The sequence below is a fragment of the Megalobrama amblycephala genome, linkage group LG10, assembly GCF_018812025.1.
Source record: "Megalobrama amblycephala isolate DHTTF-2021 linkage group LG10, ASM1881202v1, whole genome shotgun sequence".
NCBI classification, from domain to species: Eukaryota; Metazoa; Chordata; class Actinopteri; order Cypriniformes; family Xenocyprididae; genus Megalobrama; species Megalobrama amblycephala.
The window spans coordinates 18,750,795-18,774,307 of NC_063053.1; the positions used below are offsets into that span (position 1 = coordinate 18,750,795).

A 23,513-nucleotide genomic window follows, 5' to 3' on the forward strand; every position below is an offset into this window, starting at 1 on the left:
CGTCCCAGCTGACCATTAGAATACTGGCAGGACATTCATATTCTAGTCTATGTGAGTGTTTTATGTGGTAAAGTGAGCTTTATAAGTTGAGCGGACAGGTGAGAGTGGAATGTGACATGTTGATCTAAAGTGGATGGATTAGTGCTGCCTGCTCTGAGGGGCCATGTAAGAGAGAGGCGATCGAAACAGACAGGCGCTGCTACTTGCATGCAAGACCCAAACATTCAAAGTGATTATGGGAAATTGTCGGCCAGTGCCACTGTGCAAAAAAACGATGGATTGTTTTACCACTTTTCCATTGAAAGGTTTTCATTCAGCTCATAGTTCTCAGAAAGAAATATGGCGGTCTAGCATGGTTTGGCCTTTATTGTTGCATCGTTTTTGTTTTTTTCTTGTGGTATGCGGTGGTTAATGTCAGCCTGGCTAATTGAAAGATTGTTTCATTGTTGCGGCTGTTATTACCTCAGAGAAGGTTAAGTTTACTGATAGCCAACTGTCGGGCTGAGATTAATACGCTGAGCTTTTAATAAAATTCACATAATTATGCAGGAGCCATCAAAGCCAATGAGTTCTGTGTGGGCGGAGGACAGGATGATTGAAAATTGCTGTGCCCCCTTCTCAAATGATAGCTGGATAATGTTATGTGAAAAGAAAGGGCTTTTTTCCCCCCTTGGTAATATGTGGGAGGTAGAGTTCCCTCCAGAAAGTTGGGCCTCTGGAGAAGAAAGGTGTGTTTTTGTCCTTTGTATGAAAGCAGTCTCGGTCTAGGGAGCACCCTCATGGCAGGTGGCCTTTCTTGCACCTGGGACGGGACACACCGGGGGTCTTAGTGCAGACCACCTCTTGCTTCTGGTGAGGCATAGGAACGGCCCTGGTAGAGAATGGTTGTTTAAGTTTTTATTGTTGTTAATGATTTCAAAACAGTGTTGGTTTATGCATGCATGATGATAATACCTACCCCTGACATCCTAAATTCAGCATTTTCGGAAAAAAAAAAAAAAATACAGTTTTTAATTATATTCTAAAGCTCTTTCTGAATGTCTAGCCTCAAATGACATTTCTTGAGAGTCTTATATATTAACTGTTCCATGTCGTATTCTAAATGACTTTTGGCAGTAATAACTTCATTTATTAAAAAAAAGCAAGGAAAAAAGAAAAGCAGTTCAAAGATGCAATAATGTAATGTTATGGTGTACTCGCATGTGATAAACTGAAAATAAGAATAAGGGACAGAGTTAAAGGAGGTGCTAAATTACCCTACGCATTTACACTGAGAGCCAATTCTGAATAAATTACTCCCTCTCATTGGATAGAGCTGGAGATTATGCTCATTCCCAGCAATGTTTTCCTGAGCCAATTAAAATTCACGCTGCCATTGATCTTGTTGATTTTATGTCGTGCGATTTGCATAATCTATTAAAGATGAATGATTAATGAACTCTTCATTACAAAACAGAAATTGGAATTTTAAGGGCACTACGAGGCATAGGAGACGAGTTTTTTGTGTTAACTGTTTACCCAATTAGTTTTAGGGGTTACTGCTCTGTACCGAAAGTCTTAAAGGAAAAGCCATTTTAAAATAGCTTATGTATTTGATTGAAATTTATGATGTTGGATGAAATCTAACAAAAATAAAAAATAAACAGATAAATAAAACTTGGAGTAAAGTACATTCCTTTAAATAATGGAATAGATGCATACTTAAAAATATATAAATACATTTATGAATAAATAAATATTATTCATTTATAAATAATGCTATAAAATCCCAGAAAGTACAGATGATAGAGTTATATGAGAAGGGACTAACCTGTGCTTCTGTTGGGATCAGAGGCAGTACTTGCCCAATGAGTCAAGCACATTCCACACTTTCATGTATTAACTGTAGTAGAGGGGGGAAAAACAATGGCATGATTTATTCAAACTGCAGTAAAAAGTCTGGATGCTGTCCAGATATGACTAGCCTTTTAAAAAAGCCGTTTGCACATACCTTCACAATGAATGACTAGTGCGGATTCTTAAGCACTGTTCCTGCCGAGCCATATAATGGAAGTCTTCCTGGTGCCAGTAGGATGGTACCGTGTAAATGGGCACCCCTCCGACCCGCTGAAAACCTGAGCAGGTGCTGAAGGGATCCCCCTTGTTCCAAATCTCTTCAGAGAGATGGAAGGAGAGGAGGGGGAAAGGAGAAAAAAAAATACTGAGAGCCCGGGCCTGAAAGCAACAGAGCTCCGTGTCTGAAAAAAAAAGAAAAGAAAAAAAAAAAACAAGCTAGAAAAGTAAGAAAGAAAAGCAGCATACGCAGGCAGAGTGAAAGAAAAGACTGCTTTGTGTCGGCTTATGCTGCTGATGAACTCCGGCTGAAATATATCCGACAGAGAGCCATTTTTTAAGTGTGGCCCGCTATTCTCCAGTGAGCAGCAAACAACACGCTGCTGGCTAGACTGAGGTACCTGATGTGTGGCCCGGTGACAAACTGCCTCTGTCTTGAGTCACCAGAAGCCCCGGCAGGCCCTAGAGCCCAAATTAATGTTTATTTCAGCCTCACAATAGCACACTAACCTTTGAGCACACATTTGATAATGAATAACTTCAGGAACTTATATTGGGGATTAAAGCAATTTGGCCATCCAGACATTTCATTGCTGTAATTGATCGGGGAGAAGCAGTCTGTTTTTCCTTGTGAGAAAGTGTTGAAAATTGAGGTCAAAGATTTCAGTGCTGTTACAAAACATGAAGGTGTCTGTTAAATACAAGTTTTTTATTTTAATCTCCAAGGCAGGTGACTTTGCTGGAGCTGTTGGGTTTTAAAAAAAATGGAAGTCATTCCTGTCTCTCTCTTTGTGGGAAACCATGCATTTGTGAGAGCGAGACAGACGTAGAGAACTCTATAGCTCTGGTTCATGTTGAGATGTGATGCGCCTCCACATAGACCAGTGTTTATCTTCCATCTCTGTAATCAGGAGGTTGACAGCCTTCCTTTTTGCAGGTCTTGCTTGTTTCCAGGACAATAAGCAACAGCACCTCTGATAGTTTCAGAGTTCAGTGATCTTGAACACTGGGCTTCGGTCAGTGTAGCGAACACCCTTGTCTGCTTTACAGCGGCAAAGCAGAGGCCGTGAAAAAGCAAGGCCTAATTCCTCAGACAGCCTCTCTTCCTTTTCTCCTTTATTGGCCTCTAAGGTTTTTTATTTTTGAAGTTAGGCTTTATGGCCATCATCTTCCTCTTTGAAATATAGTCATCTAACAGCCTCGTTTCTGTATGTGTCTCTCAATTAAAAAAAACGCCATGTTTATCCTGCTTCTGCTGTATGAAGATTCGGCTGCGAGTCCCAGACCTACGCAGGAAAGAAAATTCTGCCATTGATTTGTGTGGGAAAGAGGCCAGTTAAGTTGCCTGATTTCCTGGCGTTAGGTCAGAACGGGTTGTCAGGGTTGCATCTGACAACAAGGAGGCCTTATCTTAATGAGCGACTCTCCGCACATAGCTCGGTTGTAAAACAACAATAGTTGGGAAACAGCTAATGAGGCTATCATGAAGCTGTGAGAGCCCTCCCCACAGACCATGTTAACAGCAGAGGATGTTAAAGAGGATGAGTGGAGAGAGAGATGAAGACAGAACTCGCATTGATTGCTTGAGCTGCAGTGGCAAACCCGCTAAGATGAAAAATGCCAAACCTCATCAGCCAAATGATATTAAGGCCGGCGATGCAAAGAGGCCATGTCGCGATTTGCAGGCTTTTTTTGGAGATGCGACTCTTACCTTCGAACCTTAGGGAAATTTCTCTGTATTTGAGCTTGATTGATCTGTGAGCCATGCTGCTGTTTGCTGATGCTATTCTAGAGATATTGTTTGAAAGTGATTTACCTGTTTATATTTGCTCATTTTTAGCTCATTTGACGGATAAATAATTCCAATCAGGTTTGTATAAAAATTTAGCTTTATTTAGATTCAGATATAAATCTAAAGTTGATAAAAGACTGTGAAAGTCTCTTCAGTTATGGAGCAAATTATATGTTGCTTTCCATTCTGAGGAAAAAATGGATAGAAAAAAACCAAACATTGGAACCAAAGATTTCTCAGATCTGTTTACAAGAAAAAATTATGTTTTCACTTCTGATCTATTCTGTTCATAAGTGTGAGTAAGCAGGGCCCAAAACTAAGACTCACAAAGTGGATAGTTTTGTCAAATAAATATAACTAGCCACCTGGCCTGTAACGTTTCTTGGAATTCCAAAAAATATATATTTTTGACATCGCAAAATATGGAATATTGCGATATTCTGAATATTTTTTGTTCTCTCAAATGGAATCAAAGAGATTCAAGATTAAAATCAGTGGCTGTTCCATCTATAACAATGCTTACATCATCAAAAATGTCCACAATAAAATTGGATCTATTTTTTTATCTATTTTAAATTTATGTTGCAAATCCTGAATTTGTAGTGATACATTCCAGGCACCAAGCCACCATAAGGAATAAAATATCAATCCTAATGTTTTTGTGGGAGGTGATGTTTCACTGAGAGTTGCTGGGAGTACTAAAAAGCTATAAATATACTGAAAAACAGAAATAAATAATTATTTTGTCAAATAGTTTTACAGAAACAATGCAAAATATAGTCTAATGATAAAATATGCAGCCCACAAATATGTGTGGCAAAAGTTTTAAAGCATCTTTGATGTAATTATGTGTGGATCCGTCTTTGCACATAAAACCCACACACGGCACACGCACACAGTAACATTTCCTGGCTTACCATGACCAAATCCCCTCGTGCGTGTAGAAATGTTGTTTTCTGAGCGTGTGCCTCTGGAGGCTCTGTTAAAACTCCTGAACACACCCAAGGAACTGAATCAGAACACCACGGCAGTCGGAACTTCACATAAATCCTTCTTTTCCTCCTAAACGCAATGTAGCATTACAACAACACCAAACACTGTCAGCCAAACTTCATTTTCCTTTTCTTTTACTGCTCCCATTCAGTACTTCCATCTGTCATGATTCTTTTTTTTTTTTTTTTTTTTTTTGCTGAGTGCGAGTGATTGTGCATTGTCTGATTGTGTGTGTGTGGCTTTTTTTTGTTGTTTTTCTCCACCTGGCAGAGTCACATTCATCCTCCGCGTGTGTTAAGCAGGAGCCGCATGAGGCTTCCCTGGCTCCTTTCACCCCTTCCTCACTGGCAGTCTCGGGCCTAGCGGAACTGTTGCCCCTCCAGCCCAGCGTGTCAGTAGATGCCTCCACCCCCTGCTACGGTGCCTATGCCCATCATGCCCCCAGCTACAGCCAGTATGCAAGCCAGCCTATTATAGCAGGTACAGCCCTACAAAAAAAAAAAAAAAAAAAGAATAGAAACTTACCCAGCGCTGGTAAATGGGGGAAACAGCCAGAGGCATCATGCATCTGTTTCTTTTTGAGAGGGCACCAATAGCAGTCCAAGGTCATTTCATGCCCTACACATTACCAAAGGAAGAGAAAAACACTCTATAACTAATTTTTCATGTAAGCGTTACACTACCTTTACAAATTTGAGGAGAGCAAGATATTTTTGAAAGAAATGTATACTTTTATTCAGCAATTGTGCATTATATTAATTAAAAGTGACAGTAAAAAAATAAATGCTGTTCTTTTTAACTTTTTAATCATTAAAGAATACTGAAAAAAATCTTTGCCATATGAATTAATTACATTTTAAAACATATTACAATCTAAAATAGTTCATTTAAGTTGTACTAATATTTCACAATATTACTATTCCTATTATACTGTTTATGTGATCAAAAAAAAAAGTAGCCTTGATGAGCATAAGAGACCTCTTTCAAAAACAGGTTGAAAAAAAAAAACACGTACTGCCCCCAAACTTTTGAAAGGTAGTGTCTGTGTATATATAATTGAGGTATACATTTATGTATAAAACTGCAACTAAATTTTCAAAATATTTTTTTTTTAAAAATCCACTAGGGCACATTTCATGGCACTTCTGGAGACAGCTCCTGTCCTGTACTGTCCTGAGAAGTACTGCTAACACTTCTCTAGTCTCTAGTTCTCTGATTTTCCTTCTTTATTTTTTAGTGATTAGAAGTCTGTGCACTAGTATTTTTTAACATGCTTGTTAACGTGTGAGTGAGATTGTGTCTCTTGTGATACTCCATAAGCGCAAATTTCATTTATTTGCTTTGTGCTCATAATGACCAAAAACAAGACAACAATATGGTTATAATTTGCCTTCACTTCCTGTAAATTATACAAAAAAGCAGAATATCATATTTAAACACAAGTTTTCACATTGCTGTCTGTTTGACTGGCAGCTCTCTTGTTAGTAGCTGGACCGGGGGAATGCATCCCCCCCTCCGACCCTTAATGGTCCCCTTTCCCCCTCACGAGGGCCCAGTCAGGACTGACGAAGGCCTATGTGCTCTAAAGTTTGAGCCAGCACATCCTGCAGGATTGCTAGCTGTCACCTCCAATTACAGAACTGAATATGGAGGCAATGTGCGCTCTGCACTCTCGTGATGTTTTGGGCATTTTAGCAGCAGCAATGCCACCAGCAGGCCGAGGGCATTCTGTGCTTCTCTCTGTCGAGCAATTTAAAACACTTCAGTCAAAACAGGCCAGCAGCGCCACTCTGTGTAATAGAGGATGTTAAAAGGCCGAGTGACCTAGAAGGGGGAAAAAAAGCAGTGGAGGTGTTTTTAGCTTCTGCAGGGTCAACAGTTTTTCAGGTTGTGAATTTAAGGAGAGGTGAACTTTACCCAATGCATGATTGGCATGTGGGTTTTCTAGTTATTTGTCTACAACAAATAAGCTTGAGTTGACTTTTTAGATTTTCAGAGAAATTGGTTACAGGGGTTGTGTTTAAAAACAAATATGTTTGAGTATTATTGTTATTGATGTACATGGTGTACCACTTTAAGTAGTTTAATGCTTTGGACACTCTTCCACTTTATTCTATGCATCATACATTTTAATGTGCCACAATTTTTTTTTACAGCATATGAAAAAGAAACTCCATACAAATACTAGATATATGGTGGTATTAATCTAAAAAATATTAAATTCTGCCTAACTTCACTCATTAGTTGTAGTACACTTAAAAAAAAAGTGTAGTAGTTAAACTTTTTAAGTTTTTTATTATTATTACTATTATTTGATTTCAAAGATTTTAGGATAATCATATATTTACCACCCTTTGGTCACTTATAGCCCATTATTATTTTTGATTTATTTATTTTTTTGTGATGTGTGAAATTTTGACTTTCTTCACAGGTCGAGACATGGCAAGCACAACCCTACCAGGGTACCCACCTCACGTTCCCCCTACTGGGCAGGGCAGCTACCCCACCTCTACACTTGCTGGAATGGTCCCTGGTAAGTGTAATTACTTTTTTTACGAGGGCGTTAATTTTAAGAGAGCTCGTAATATTTTCAGGAAATGGTCCTCTGCAACTGATCGTCTTCAGGAAACCTGAGGTCATGCAAAGCCAACCTGAATTTGCACTTCTGCATCTTGGAGAAAAAAAAAAAAAACTAGTTATATATATATTCAATTATCACTGTCCCAAAGCATCTTTTTTATGTTTTAAAACCTTGAATATATTAGTGTAGAATGCCAGGTAACATTTTCAGAATGAGAGTTAAAGAGAAGTGACACAAAAGCTACAAGCATATTGCCCATGACATTTCTGGTGATGCTAATGTTTATTAAACAGGATAATATTAATGAGGATAAGATTAATGAGGAGCCAGAATTGCAAGACAAGGAGCCAGAATTGCAGTCTAACTAAAGACAACAACAGGCATTGTGAATCTCGATCTGGACTCGTCAATAACCCGAACAGGAGTCTCAGCTTATCGGCTGCTGAGGAGAAAATTAGCGCCTCTCAATAAGTGATCAAGGACATAAGTGTGGGATATAGGACAGTTCCTCTCAGTTCCACTCGGGTTCCAGTGCTCATTACGCCCCTCCCTCCCTCCCTCCCTCCCTCTCCCCAACCGTTCGACGCTCTCACAGGCCATCGATAAACACAGCTTTCTCCACCCCTGCCTCCAGTGCTGCAGAGCGTATCTCTTTTCCCCTCTACTTAACCTGCAGTTCAGGTTCACAGCAAACAGTTAAGGGTCACAAAACAGCGGGCGGGAAGGCCTGTAAATATTTAAATCACTATCTCTCAGAGGGACCTGACTTGAGTTTCACTGCCAGGACAGGATGCAATCTGGCAGCAAGAACTGTGCCCTCTCCCCAAACAGCACAGTCGCACACATGCGTATGCAAACGGACAGCCCGAGAGATGCCGCAGAGAAGTTGGAAAAGTGTAAATGCAATTGTACGCGGAGCCAGGGGATAACATCAGCGCTCACAAAGTCGGACTCGTAGCCGAGCGCAAACATGCAGTGTGCGAAAATTGGAAAACAAATATTTTACATCAGACACAGAGAGGGATTCTTCTCTCGGTCACTGTTGAGTGCCTCAGATAGATTCAAGTCTGTCTTGGGCTTCCACGGCCCACAAACATGAATGGTTCGCAGGGGCAAATTTAATTCAGTGACAGGATTCATTTGCTGGGCAAACATATCTTTACAGGTACATCAAATATGTTTTCATCAAAGATTCATTTTCATTGGTCACACAGGCTGAGAAATCCTCTTAAATCCTAGAGCCATGGGTTTTGTGTGCACTTCCATTCATCTGGCCCTCGAACGACTAAGATTTAGTGACAGACCCCAAACACTGTTAAAGCAAAAGCCATTCCTCACCAGCTTCATATAAAACCCAGCCTTTATTGTCTCATAAAAGAAAGAAACGTGGGGGACCAACAGCATTGCTCACTGACATGGACAGGGCCGCTTCCTGAAAGTCGAATTCGGCCGTATAAAAAGGGGCGAGTGTGTGCGAGAACGAATCCATTGGGGAGGTTTTTTGAAGCCGGGCTTTGGTGCGGCCAAAGAAAAGAGAATCTTAAGAGCGCAACAGCAGAATCAAAGAAAAGAAACTTCAAAACCCAGCTCAGGATTAATGTAACAAATTCAGCCAAAATGGCCGAGCACCAGGGCGTAGGAAAGAGGACAGGGCGAGCCATCTGCTAGCTAGAGCGGTGAAACAATGCCAGTTCCTTTCGTTCTGATGTGCTGAACTAATGTGATGCAATATTTCAAATGCAGCATTACTGTAATTCAGTTTTTTTTTATTTTTCATTATTAGAGTAAACACATTAAATGTTTCAAATTTTCTCATTTAATTCAATGTGTTTACTTGCTGTTTCTTTGTAATTATTTGTGAAATTTTCAAGCAATTTCCAAGTAAAAAGTAACTCCTACACCAATTTTTTTTCAGTGTACAGTGAGGCACATACAAGAGAGCAAAAATCTGTAAAGTTAAAATACTCACCGTTTCAATAGCCACAAACAATGATTTTGATGTTACGTCATCATCTCTAAAACCCTAAAACAACAAAAAAGATTATTTGAACGGCTTTACAGCTCATAATAATACAACAAAATAAAAAAGCACTTAAGCTAATTGAAATTATAAAATGCTTTTTCCCCCCATAAATTGGCACCATTTACTTTCAATATACAGTTAATTCCTCAGCGTAACCTTCATTATACCACAAATGCTAACAGTTGAGCTTAACTCATACCGAACCCATGAATATGCTTTTAAAATACACCGTTTGCTTTATTGCTAACCTGTCATTTGTGTTTGATTTTAGGAAGCGACTTTTCAGGAAATCCCTACTCTCACCCGCAGTACACAACTTACAATGAAGCTTGGCGGTTCAGCAACCCCGCGTTATTAAGTGAGTATTAACCCTTTTTGCTTATCCCTTATGGGATTAGTCACTTTAAAGTGGGATTAATATAATCACATTTTACAATGACATTATTTGCATACAGCTTTACTAAACTAGCTACAGTTTTATTTCTCTTTTTGATTAGCAAGGTCATAACACACTGCATCTCTAAATTAAGACGCACATAAGCCCTTCGCAAGTGTTTTTGTGCGTGCCGAGGTTTCACAATGTAATAGAATAGTTTGATTGTATTCTACATAAGCAAAATCATTAGGAGTGGGCGTAAGTGTTGCTCTTGCTGTGGTTTCAAACGCTCCGCTCTTCTGTTAACTTCCAGGTTCCCCTTATTATTATAGTGCCGCATCCCGGGGCTCCGCCCCTCCCACTGCTGCCACTGCCTATGACCGCCACTAGTTACCATGGCAACCCAATCAAACTGCAGGACCATGGCCGCGGCCTCCATATCGTACCAGTCTGAATGGCGCTAAGGTCAGAGGGATTGAAGATGGCTACACGGTCTTCAGTTTCATGGGGCCGAGATCGGATTAGGAGGGTCAAGCAACAGCGGGTCCCCCCCCCCACCCAGACATCAACTATACCCCCCCCCCCCACGCAACATCAACACTAAGGCTCTCATTCTCTAAATCACTGAACAATGACTGAACTCTTTCCTGAAAGACTTTGAAAGATTCTACAAAAATATATATATTATACAAGATATAAAAACAAGATGAACCGTGTGAAGAAATACGAAGTAACAATTGATGTGTTGTTGTTATTTTTTTTTTTTTGTTCTATCTTTAAATCAATCAATACATTCCTTTGCATACTGTATTTAGTATCACTAACAGATCACACACACAAGGTTGCCTGAGGCCTTTAAAGTAATTTGCCCATGTCCTACACCATCTCACTAGTGTCTTACCTCTCACGGACAGAACAGCGACGTGTCAGCTGAGCAGAAAACTGCAGTATTGCTCCATTTTCTGTCAAACAGACAAGTGTAACAGTCTTAGAAGCCATCTCTGACTCATGGTATGAAATTACCAACATGATTTAACATTTTCTGTGATACACAATCAAAATGGGGGAAAAGAAAACAGAAAAAAAAACATAAAAACAGGTCAGACACTGAAGAAATTAACTGTTGCTGTAAATGACCTGAAAAGAAAACCGTATATTAAATTATTGTTTTGGTTTAGCTGATGGTTTGTGTGCGTGTGTGCATTTGTGTGTGTCATACCTTTTCGGGATATTCCATTTTATCATCATCATGTGTAATCTCCAATATCATGATCGGTGCCGCTCTTTTCTCGTTTGCACTATTTTGCATTACTGGATTTATAAGTACAAATGAATTGCAATTATCTTCTCAAGTCTGTCAGATTACATGTTATATTTAAGCAAAAAGGTCTACTCCAATTGACAAAGTAACAGCAACACTGGACAAAAATTCACTTGCTATATGTTAGAAACTAGTATATGCCTTTTCTGTCCTTCCGTGTGGATCATAAATGATTCCTCAAACTTCAAGAACCATTTTTGTATCGTGTAACTGAGACAGAACGACTCTGACTGGCTCAGTACCAAAGTAATCATTAGCAGTCAATTGTACAACAAGTTCAACAAATGCCTTACAGCTTTTTTAATTTCATTTTTTTTTTTTTTTTTTTTTTTATGGTTTGGCTATGGTCCTGAGAGGTAGACATGCATGTAACCCCTCTGTGTGGTCGAACAAACGTTTCACCAAATGTTAACTGAGGATAGAAATGGAAACGGTCCATCCATACGCTCCTGGAAATGTAAAGTGAATGTACTTTATACCACGTTTGCCAAAGACTTAGTTTGATATTTAATATTTTATTTGCTGTATCTGTCAATAAAACAGTATTATGTTTTAATAGTAGTCAAAACTGATTGTATGTGGTAATGTTGAACAAAAAGGAAAAGATCCATCTTAGGCCCACAGCAATGTACACAGAAAAGGTGAATTCTGTTACTTAAAGGTATGTCATTTGCAACAAACTGCTGCTTTGTAGAATGATTTGTGTATAATGTGAAAACAATTCTTCTATGTATATAAGATCATCTACATTTCACCATTGCAGTATCGTACTAATTTACTGATTCCATTTGTAGATATGAGAATTGAAAGAAAAAGAAAAAAAGATTGACATTACATTTGTGTCTTCAATGTGTTGTGCTTTGCAGAGACGCACAACAAAAAGTTTGAAACCCGACCTGCGTCGTTCGGTGGGTTTCAGATGCTATCACCACATGTGCGGCTGTTTGTATATTTTGTTTCGGTTCGCATTTACTTAACTTGTTCATACTGTTTAAGTCTCTATGCAAATCAAGTAAAATGGTATTCTGTATTCTCCTTTATTACTGCGTTCAATTTTACCCTTCATTTTAAATGATCCCTAAATCCTGTACAGAGGATAAGCCTGTAGAAATGAACAAATACATTTCACATGCCTGGTTTTGTGGATTGTTTTTGCACTTTGAACCTTTCCTGTACAATTCAAGATGGAGTAAAACACGACTTCAGAATTCCTTTTGCAAAATTAGTTTAAAGTTATTTTACTACAAGACCAGATTATTCAAATTTATAGCATGCAAAGGGGGGGGGGAAATCACAACAAATACAAATGTACATATATGTACACACAGAACAACCACACAACAGAAAAAAAGGGTCTCTTTTTTTATCATTCCACAATTTCCAGCTATTATGTTAAACTGCTGTCCCGCATAAAACATGGAAACATGTTCTTGACAGAATTCTTCATTTTAAAACAAGCCCACAGCAGCAGAGCAGGAAGGGGAGATGGTTCTCCTTTCATTAAAATAATGCAAAATATGTACTACAACAAAATTTGTTGCAAGCATAAAAAGAATTTCTGATGAAAAATATGTAACAAAAAGCGACATGGCCTTAGCCATCACTTTATTCCACTTCTGTCCAGTTCTTTTTTTTTTTTTTGTGCATATGAGAAATAAATTTTTTGTATGTCAGCCTGTGACCATAGTGGTGATTATTAACCCTTTCATGAAAGAGTCATTCAGAGTTCAAGGACACTCCAACCTGTGAGACATTCGGTTTGTATAAATGATAGTTATGAAAATATCACATCTGAAATTGTCCAGTAAATAAATGTACTCATTGGCTGAGTGTATAAACAAGTGAGGCTATAAGATAGAGAAGTACATAATCAAATATTTAACAGACCATATTATAAAATATGTGGTGTATATGTAATATTTTAATTCAAATATTTTATCATGTATTATTTATAAATTGTAATATAAAATTATACATATATAAATATATATATATATATATATATATATATATATATATATATATATATATATATATATATTTTTTTTTTTTTTTTTTTTTAAATAAATATTACATATATAGTAGTTGAAAATGTGCTGATATATGTAATATTGTTTTAAAAATATGTACACAAATTATTTGAATTAAAATATCTATATATCTATATATATATCTATATATATATATATATATATATATATATATATATATATATATATATATATATATACACACACACACACACATTAAATATACACATATAGTCAAACCAAAATGTATTTAATTCATTAATACAGTTTATTCACTATAGTTTAAAAAAAATGTAATAAAATATGACAAAATCTCAGAGTTAAACTGTGTCAGAAAAAATTTATCCTTATTTTGTCAGAAAACACTTAAGCAGAACATGTCTGAATCATTTTTGTTTCCAAATTTTTATCATTTTTACTGGTAGTTCACTGTATGAAGAATTTTTAGTCACAGTTATGTCACAGTTTACTTTATTTTCCTCACTTACATAAATGAACTATATTGTCCTGCACCCACTAGTAAAAATATATAAAAAATGTCTGAATAGTTTTTGGTTTGACTGTATATTTGTTTATGTATATTCCTTCATATTCATAGTTATTAACAAAACCAAAACTCATTATGGACCTTCATGCCAGGTTATTTAAGGCTGAACAAGACAGTGAGATGCAAAAATAAAAGAAGTTCAAGTGAGGAAGAATGAGAGCGAAGACAGTCTTAGTGAGAGTGAAAGTGTAAGCAAGAAAAAGGAACAGTGGAGGAACGGAAGCAGAGAGGAGTCGTCACAGTGAGGGTGTAAAACAGAGTGTGGACTATTTAATGATGCATCGGGTTCCCTCCGCAGCTGACTGCTGCCTGCAGCAGCTCTCCTCCAGCCCGAGCAGACAATCCTACCCTGCTGTAATTCAATTTTTCTGCCTATTGTTTATTTCATGGCTCCCCTGTGAAGCATCAAAAGCTGCTGTTCTGTCAGCCTCTTACTGTCGTATATGTTTGTCATTCAGCCCTTGTTAAAATAACGAAAAAGGCCTGCCTCTGTTCTTCCCCCAGCTGAGAATTCCCAGTGGTAAAATTATTCCATTTAGATGGAAACTTTTTTGTCACTCCCCTGTCTAAATTGGCATATCTGCTTCTTTTGCTGGAACCAATAAACTGTGAACCCGGATGCATCTGTCAATCAGGCTCATCTTTACTTTAGCATGCCAGATGACAACAGGGGAGATGGGGAAAAAAAGCAGCAGAATGGAATCAGCTGATTGGCTCTCATCAGCAAGGCATTACAAAAAGCACCTGTCATCCTCTCGGCTCCTCAAACACTGCGAGGGGCCCGAGCTCAGTACTACTGGAGACAACTATACAAACAAATGCGTGACGGTTCAGTCTCATTCTCTACTGAATTTCAAGGTTATGTGAACTACTTTTGGAAAGTGAACTTTACATTGCTGTTTATAGATTTGGAATATCATTAGGATTCTGTGCACTTTTTTGGGAACTTATAAGATAAATAAAAAAAAAGTTAAAACCTTTAACACATCCTCACAGTATTATAAACTTTAACTCTCAGTCCTAAACACAAACTAATTGTTAATCTACTTAAAAGAAACTCTATGTATGCTACAGAAACGCACATCATGTGAGCCCTATTCCAATTATCTGGCAAACCAGGACTACAGTATGACTGTATTACACTGGTTTTACAAGAATAACCTGATCACTGACATAGAAACATACACATTACCAAGAAACAGGCCAGCATGACATCGCCTGCATCTCATCAAGCATTAGTCACATTGGTAATCGCACGGAAAATGTGTCCATGTAGTTCTATGTAAATTTCCTACAAACAATAAAGATTTGTAGACACATTATTCATAAGAAATGGGAAAATGTCGGTTGTTTTCTGAGGCTTGAATGGGGAGAAAACGGCATCATCTGTCATGGGGTGTCACACTGGAGAGAGAAGGAGCACCAGAGGAGTTGCACTGGACAGCACTCACTGTTAAGTCCTGTCAGCCGTCTATGTGCTCGTCATCATCACTGCTGTCATATTTGATGCTGGGGAGGGGAAAGGCCAACCTGGGGCTGTCAATCAAATCCACCTCATTAGGGACACCGCTAATTATGAAATTTTCTACGATGTCTGGGAATGGCGTATTTCTTAGGTACTGTATATCATCAAGACAGTGTAGTTTGTGAGATGACAAGAACTTATTTTCCATGCTACTTAAGAAAAGGGTGTAAATTAAAATATCTATGAAATGAACACAGGCCAGCAAAGAATCTGAGCACGCAAAACTGTATATAAATAATAATATATAAATAATAAATTTTTTAAAAATCTGATGTCTGGGACTATTTGCTCTGCCTCTATTTTATTTTATTTTATTTATTTATTTATTTATTTTTTTACATGCCCTGTTCCTATCTGAAACTTCTGTGAGTTTCTTCTGGATAGTTGTGCATCTTCTCATGAGTGCCTTGTACTATATCTGGGGGAAACATTTTATATGGTAACACTTTACAGAAAGGTCCCATTTGTTAACATTAGTTAATGTATTAACTAATGCTAAGAAATACAACATTTGATATCCATAATGTATTATGTTGAAATTAATATTAACTAAGAACTGTAGAAGTGCAGTTCATTATTAGTTCAATTTATCTCAAGTAATTAACTACTGTTAAAGGGATAGTTCACCCAAAAATGAAAATTTGATGTTTATCTTCTTACCCCCAGCGCATCCAAGATGTAGGTGACTTTGTTTCTTCAGTAGAACACAAATGATGATTTTTAACTGCAACCGCTGCCGTCTGTCAGTGGTATAATGCAAGTCAGCGGGAACTTGGACATAAGAGTAAATAAAACACGACAGACAAATCCAAATTAAACCCTGCGGCTCGTGACGACACATTGATGTCCTAAGACACGAAACGATCGGTTTGTGCGAGAAACCGAACAGTATTTATATCATTTTTTTACTTCTAATACACCACTATGTCCAATGGCATTCATCACTCGATTCGTGAGGTCTGATCGCGCTCTGACAACAGAAGCAATCGCGAGACATCACTGCCGCTGCCAGAGCGCGATCAGACCTCACGAATCGAGTGCTGAATGCAGTTGGACATAGTGGTGTATTAGAGGTAAAAAATGATATAAATACTGTTCGGTTTCTCGCACAAACCGATCGTTTCGTGTCTTAGGACATCAATGTGTCGTCACGAGCCGCAGGGTTTAATTTGGATTTGTCTGTCGTGTTTTATTTACTCTTATGGTCCAAGTTCCCGCTGACTTGCATTATACCACTGACAGACGGCAGCGGTTGCAGTTAAAAATCATCATTTGTGTTCTACTGAAGAAACAAAGTCACCTACATGGATGCTCTGGGGGTAAGCAGATAAACATCAAATTTTCATTTTTGGGTGAACTATCCCTTTAACTAATGAAACCTTATTGTATAGTGTTACCATATCTGTATATTTCACAGATTTCACAGATTTCCCCCACAAAAAAAAAAAGTCAGCAAAAAGGTCTGAATTAAGTCAAATGTATTTGTATAGCACTTTTCACAATACACATTGTTTCAAAGCAGCTCTACATAAAATCATGATATTAGTGTTTATATTATCGTTATAGTCACATTTAGCAGATTAGAGCTGGGCGGTAATAGAGTTTACATTTACATTAAAAGAAATCAAGCAGTTAAGATATGTTACAGTATATAGTGTATACAGTTTCATAGATGGGCAATAATATGGTTACATTTTGCGACAAAAAAAAATGAAGCAGTTTAGATTTATCAATATTTATTTATATATCAACTTGACATGAGAGTACTGTACGGTACTGTACTGTATGTATGCGGATAAATTTGGATTTAAATTTAATTTATATAAAGAGCTGTGTGATAAAACATTTTACATTTTGCGACAATATAAATAATTACGCAGCCGAGATTTGCTATATATTGCTTAACGTGAGTGTACTGTATGAAAGACTTTAATGCCAGGGTTTACAAAGCTTAAAGGGATAGTTCACCCAAAAATGAAAATTTGATGTTTATCTGCTTACCCCCAGCGCATCCAAGATGTAGGTGTCTTTGTTTCTTCAGTAGAACACAAATGATGATTTTTAACTGCAACCGCTGCCGTCTGTCAGTCAAATAATGCAAGTCAGCGGGAACTTGGACTATAAGAGTAAATAAAACACGACAGACAAATCCAAATTAAACCCTGTGGCTCGTGACGACACATTGATGTCTTAAGACACGAAACGATCGGTTTGTGTGAGAACCTGAACAGTATTTATATCATTTTTTACCTCTAATACACCACTATGGACATCAATGTGTCGTCACGAGCTGCAGGGTTTAATTTGGACTTGTCTAAGCAAGTTTTATTTACTGTTATTGTAGAAGTTCCCATCCACTAGCATTATTTGACTGACAGACAGCAATGGTTGGAGTTAAAAATCATCATTTGTGTTCTACTGAAGAAACAAATTCACCTACATCTTGGATGCTCTGGGGTAAGCGGATAAACATCAAATTTTCATTTTTGGGTGAACTATCCCTTTAAGCCTAGTCCCCAGACTAAAAGGCATGTTTGAGCTGATTTAACTGAAAGCAACTTGCACTGATGCACACCAGTAATTTTTATTTTTTATTTTTAAGGAACATTTATAAAAGCTACATAAAAGTTCTAATTTAACTAAGGCCTAGTCCTGGCTTAGTCTAAGCCCTGTCTGTGAAACCAGGCCTAGATGTACAAAGACTCATATTACTTATGAACGAGGAGAAAGTACAATGAACAATATGGCGGAATAAGTCCCGATTCTAAATAGAAGAGCCAATCGCCAGTCGGTAAAGTCATTGTGTCACTGCAGCTGCCGTTAGAAGCTCGGTTGCTATAAGAACAGTCAGCGCTCTTAGGACCGCACATGTGCATTGGCAGATCTATCCTGAAATATAAACTTTTTAAATGCTATTGAACATAGGAAACATGATTTATGGGACCGTTCATATAAGAATTTGTTGCCGATTAGAAATTATCATTTAAATGTGAGTTTGGCAAGCAGTTTTTGAGATTTCAGGATTCCCCCAATCAGATACATAGCACTTGGTCTTGGATGCCAAAATAGCTGCCTGGAGGGGGGGTCGCAAAAATGACCGCCAAGTGAACAGACTTTCCTTGAAAGGGACTTTGACTGCATGTAGCAGGTATATAGGAAGTACTACATATCCAACTTTTAATTAACCTAACCTTTCAATATGTATTTAACACTGAATTTCTTTACTGTGGAAATAATCTGAATGAAATAAAACCCTTTTCCCAGCATCATCTCTGTCGCGAGCACAGTGGCTTTGGCGCTCAGATGCTGTCTTGATGGCTGCGCTGTGATTATGAGGTCATTTTTACCCAAGCTGTGTGAGCTCATCCAAGAGACGGTTACATAAGTTGGTGAGCATCCTAATGAGCAAGCACTGATTGATTTAGCTTTGTAAAAAGCGCAGTGTGGGTGGCGCTGAGAGCTACCAGGTTCGGCCTTCGCACCAAACAACGGGGTGGTTTTATTAGTTGTATTATTAGCACAGGAATCTTACAGAAGCCCATCTGATCGGAGACCCTCTGCCTCCAAATCTGGCCACTTCCATCGGCAGCCAAATCTCATTTTCTTTCAACGGCTAAACGATCGTTTCTAATGGCCATTGTGTGCCACATTATGTAATTAAGCACTAACGCAATCTGCTTCTCCATGCAATTATGTCACCTAGCCTGTAAGGAAACGAGAAATCAGAGCGCCTAGAGCAGAGAGTTTTGCTTTGACCCGACCATCCAATCAAGTGGAGATCTTCTGAAAGCCGACAAAGACCCAACCTAAGGGGGTTTGTGTGTTTGAAACCCCAGGGCACCCTTAATGTTCGAGACAGAGGCTAAAACAACACACAATCCTGCCTTTAGAGTCCTCAAGACTCCACGCCGAGGCTCATCTCGCCCGTTAAGTGTCTGAGTAGAGAAAGAGAGCAAGACGTAGACAGAGAAAGACAGAAAAAGGAGAGAAAGTGAAGAAGCACCAACCCCCATCGTCCCTCCTAACCCCAACCTCCCCCTGGCTCAGTGTTCCTCTCTATACCACCACCCCCTCCCCAACACCCAGTCACTGTCAGGCCAAACACATGATGAATTGCCCTGTCAACAGAATTCATTCAGGGACCAATTAATTCAGCAGAAATGAACTAGAGCCATCAGTCGCTGAAAAACTCAGTGCAAAGAGAGCAAAGTAGCTTACTTTGGAGAAGAGAGAGAGAGCCGGAGGAGGAAGCCACGGAGAGAAGGGAGAAAAAGAGCAAGCGAGAGAGGGAGAAAGAAAGAGAGAGTGCATGGTGGAAGTTAGTCTGACAGAAATTGGTCATTTAATGCTTTAGCGCACTGGAGACAGCCCCTGTCATAGAGAAAGGCATGGCAGGGCTCCCCTGGTGCTTTATTTATTAATTATCCAAAGCAGCGAGGGGCATTTAACTGTCTCACTCCAGGCCTGTCAACCCCATTTCTTGTCATTTCCTCTCCATAAACAGATCCTTTAACACTGCACTCAGGTTAATAGAATAGAATCCCACCCCATCGTTTTGAATACTATAAACACTCCTTTATTGGAAAATAGCCTCTGATTCGTTATATACGTATGTACGGCCACTTCCAGATGGACTGAAAGAGACTTTATGGAGGATGCATGCTGACTGTTTCAATTTTGTGAATAATCACTGCTCTAGTAAAACAGCAGGAAATATACACATAGCAGTATGCCCACTTCTCTACTATATTTAGTATGTGAAAAGCAGCAAGTCAAATGAGAAGTAAGTCTGAATATGCAGTATTCATGAAAAAATGGACGAAAAATACACTAATTACATACTTTACTGCTTCCACTTCAGTATTCCATGAGGCCATGGAAGCGGAGGGGCTGTTGGATTCAAAAAGTTGAAAAACAAGGCAGAAAACTGAGGTGAGAGGCTCTTTACAATATATGCATCTGTTTAACATCACATAGTAAAATGGTTGTGATAAATGGATATTTGTGTGTATTCTAGATGTATTTATTATAAATGAGTTCCAATCTGATGCTCCAAAGTGATCCCAATTGTGCCATATAAATATTAATCTTTTTTGTAAGAATATTTTTGCCTTTTTGAAAAAACAGAAAACAAACATGATGTCACCCAAACAAAGTCAAAGTCAAACTTAAAAGGTTACTTCAATGAAAAAAATGAAATTACCCCATGATTTACTCACCCTCAAGCCATCCTAGGTGTATATGACTTTCTTCTTTCAGACGAATACAATCGGAGATATATTAAATAACGTCCTGGCTTTTCCAAGCTTTGTAATGGCAGTGAATAGAGGATATTTTGAAGCCCAAAAAAGTGCATCTATCCATCATAAACGTACTCCACACTGCCTCCGGGGGTGAATAAAGGCCTTCTGAAGCGAAGCCAGGCATTTGTGTAAGAAAAATATACATATTTAAAACTTTAAAAACTAAAATAACTATCTTTTCCGGCAGACGGCCTACACAAGTCGACTAACGCCAAAAGAGTAACCCCCTGACGCGATGTAGGAGTTTTGATTCAAACAAATAAGGATAGTCAACAAACTCAAGCTCGTCTTCTCTTTTACCGAAATCCTCCGACATTTCTCTTTAAAAATTCTCGTTTTAGACTTTTAATTCGTTAATTTTGCTCTATCCTCTGCGCTTACGCATTCAACAATGCGCAAGATCAGGGTTACTCTTTCGCCGTAAAACGATGCGTACGGGCGTCTTTCGGAAGCTAGTTATTTTAGTTTATAAAGTTTTAAATATGGATTTTTTCTTACACAAACACACTCTTTATTCACCCCCCGGAGCCGTGTGGAGTATGTTTATGATGGATGTACTTTTTTGGGCTTCAAAATATCATCCTCTATTCACTGCCATTATTAAGCCTGGAAAAGCCAGGACATTATTTAATATTTCTCAGATTGTGTTCATCAGTCATATACACCTAAGATGGCATGAGGGTGAATAAATCATGGGGTAATTTTCATTTTTGGGTGAACTATCCCGTTAAAGCTGGAGCAATGACCAATAATATTTTTTGTTAAATATTTGAATGTTTATAGATAGACAATTTATGTATATACTACAACAAAACTCTGTGGCTGCATCTTTAATAACACATTATTATATGAATGTCACAAAAAAGCTCATTTTGAATCTGACATAGTTAGGGAGTGAACGATTCACTTACTGAGTGATTCTGATTCAAACCGCTAACTTGAGCACAACTGAAGCTGTTTTGCAAATCTTTTAGACTGACTCATTAAAAAAAGAAAACTGTTTGCAAATCAAACATCACAGCTGCGTTCATGTTTGCATGCAACAATGGTGTGCACTCAAACTACATGATATCTGATATAAACACTTATACAAGCAAACAAAACTTTACTGACTGACGCCAATGGTGATTTCACTCGTTTTTGTCGCATTGGTGATTATTATAACCACAGTCTGAAGCCCTGAAATGTATTCATACTATTCACCTGCAAACCTAAAGAACACACTTCAAGAACATTAAAGAAAGTACAGCTTATAATAGGTAGAAAATTTCAAATATTGCATTTATTTAGTTAATCATACTGTATATGTGACTGAATGGAACAGCTAAATTGCATAATCACGCATAAAATGCTAAACACATAAACAAAATTCAAAGTAGATCACATAATCCAGCTCAAATGTCTCCTCTTACATTTTCTTTTTTTCCGTGGACGTTTCCAAATTTCGATTAGAATTAATTAGTACCTATGGTATCTTGCCTATCAGAAAACATCATTACAGCACCAGATTAGTCCAAGATGGGCTCTGAAGCAGCCCAAACTAATTAAGGTTGTTGTGTGATTTTTGGCCTGGTGATCAAGAGACTGTTGCCTCATCCCACTGGTAATTATGATGTCCATATGGTCAATGCAAAGCTATCTAAGCATGGGAAATACTATCAGTGTGACGTGGTTGCCGTCAAGCCAAAAGTTTGTTCTTCCCCATTGTGGAGAGTCTGATCAGAAGCTGAATTATTGATGGGGCCCTTTCTCTAGCCGAAGGCGCTGGGACTCAGGCATCTGTGGAACACCCCATCTCAACCAGCAGGAAGTGAAATTTGAGGCTTTTTCCACCGCCAGAATGAAAGCCCAGGTACCTTGGATGGACTTCCATAGCCGTCTCTTAGATGAAAAGATTGAGGACTGATCTGCCAAACAGTGGAGTCTATTTATTGCAGGTGTCCAATATGGAGGCACCACATGAGACCGTCTTATGGTTTATCTTCGCCATATGCAGAAGACGTTATTATAGTCGACTACATAGCGATTATCAGGAAAACAACAGCACGGGATCAAGTCATTTATGAGTTTAACGCAGTAATTTGAGAAATTGCTTTTCCAGCAGAGTTCTCATCACAGAGAGTCTGGTGTTGAGAACTGTCTGAACTCAAACTTCACTGGAACTTAACCACAATACCTTATCGCAGATCAAATGATGAGTGATCACCCACGGCCTCTCCAATCTGAGTCTCAAGTCAGCACATTAGACCCAGTTGAATTCTGGCTCCTCTACAGTCCACTCTGCTGAAAAAAACGCTATTTATCACACCTTCAGTAAACCTGATAGACAACAGAGGCATGCAAGCTGAGTGAATCTGACAAATGAAATAGAGAAACTAACCGAGAAGAAAGAAGGTGCTTAGGTAAACTGTCTTTGCTGAAGTGCGCCCCTGACTGCGGCTCACTTGCCGTGTTTAAAGTTGACTTGTTTTCTTAGGTAAGGTAAAGAGCCGGCGGATGAGTGTGTCAGTAACTAAATGCGAAGCACTGAGGCCTTGAGCGTGGGGATTGCTGACGGAGGGTGCATATCAGATTGACTCTAAGCGACTGGTAAACGGACGAACAAATAAACTGGCATGGGAAATTTGGAAGACACCAAAGATAAAGGACTAGAAGTATAAAACAATATGATATGTACTGTATGGATGTGGGCTAAATAATTCAATCTGCACGCCATTCATTAATATAATATATTAGTATTAATATATTATTTTTTACTGAATTTATCACAAAGCTCATGCTTAGCAAACAAAAAAACATGACGCATGGCTTAGCATTAGTTATTAACCCTTTGATGCATGCTGTTTATACCTATAATTCTTCCATTTTATTTTATAAATAAACTAACTCTTAAAATATATAATATGGATAAACAAATACATATTTTTCTCAAAATTATATAATTTGTCCACCACAAAATAAACTGTATTT

The 23,513-nt window shown here is 38.2% G+C and overlaps 1 protein-coding gene and 1 long non-coding RNA gene across 26 annotated transcripts in view; one reads left to right on the forward strand and one right to left on the reverse strand.

Annotated features, from left to right (window-relative positions):
* The window catches only part of pax2a (paired box 2a), a 32,574-nt gene extending 20,154 nt beyond the window's left edge, over window positions 1-12,420 (forward strand). For 8 of the 24 annotated variants that reach the window (XM_048205177.1, XM_048205164.1, XM_048205166.1 and 5 more), the window contains 3 exons: window positions 7,269-7,370; window positions 9,713-9,799; window positions 10,150-12,420. In XM_048205177.1, the coding sequence (XP_048061134.1) occupies window positions 7,269-7,370; window positions 9,713-9,799; window positions 10,150-10,271 (311 nt within the window). In that variant the 3' untranslated portion in view covers window positions 10,272-12,420. Of the gene's footprint in view, window positions 1-5,107; window positions 5,318-7,268; window positions 7,371-9,712; window positions 9,800-10,130 lie in introns of all 24 variants that reach the window. The other 16 variants (XM_048205159.1, XM_048205154.1, XM_048205156.1 and 13 more) reach the window with 3 other exon arrangements.
* On the reverse strand, window positions 26-23,132 carry LOC125277007. Of its 2 annotated transcripts, none has more exons than XR_007186791.1 (8): window positions 22,720-23,132; window positions 10,719-10,779; window positions 9,388-9,441; window positions 7,308-7,508; window positions 5,363-5,455; window positions 1,991-2,237; window positions 1,811-1,882; window positions 26-871 (listed from the first exon to the last, which is right to left on the reverse strand). It is a non-coding gene; the product is annotated as an uncharacterized LOC125277007 (long non-coding RNA). The 2 variants fall into 2 exon arrangements; XR_007186792.1 differs by having other exon boundaries at window positions 1,991-2,153; window positions 22,720-23,130.
* Between the last annotated feature and the right edge of the window lie 381 nt (window positions 23,133-23,513).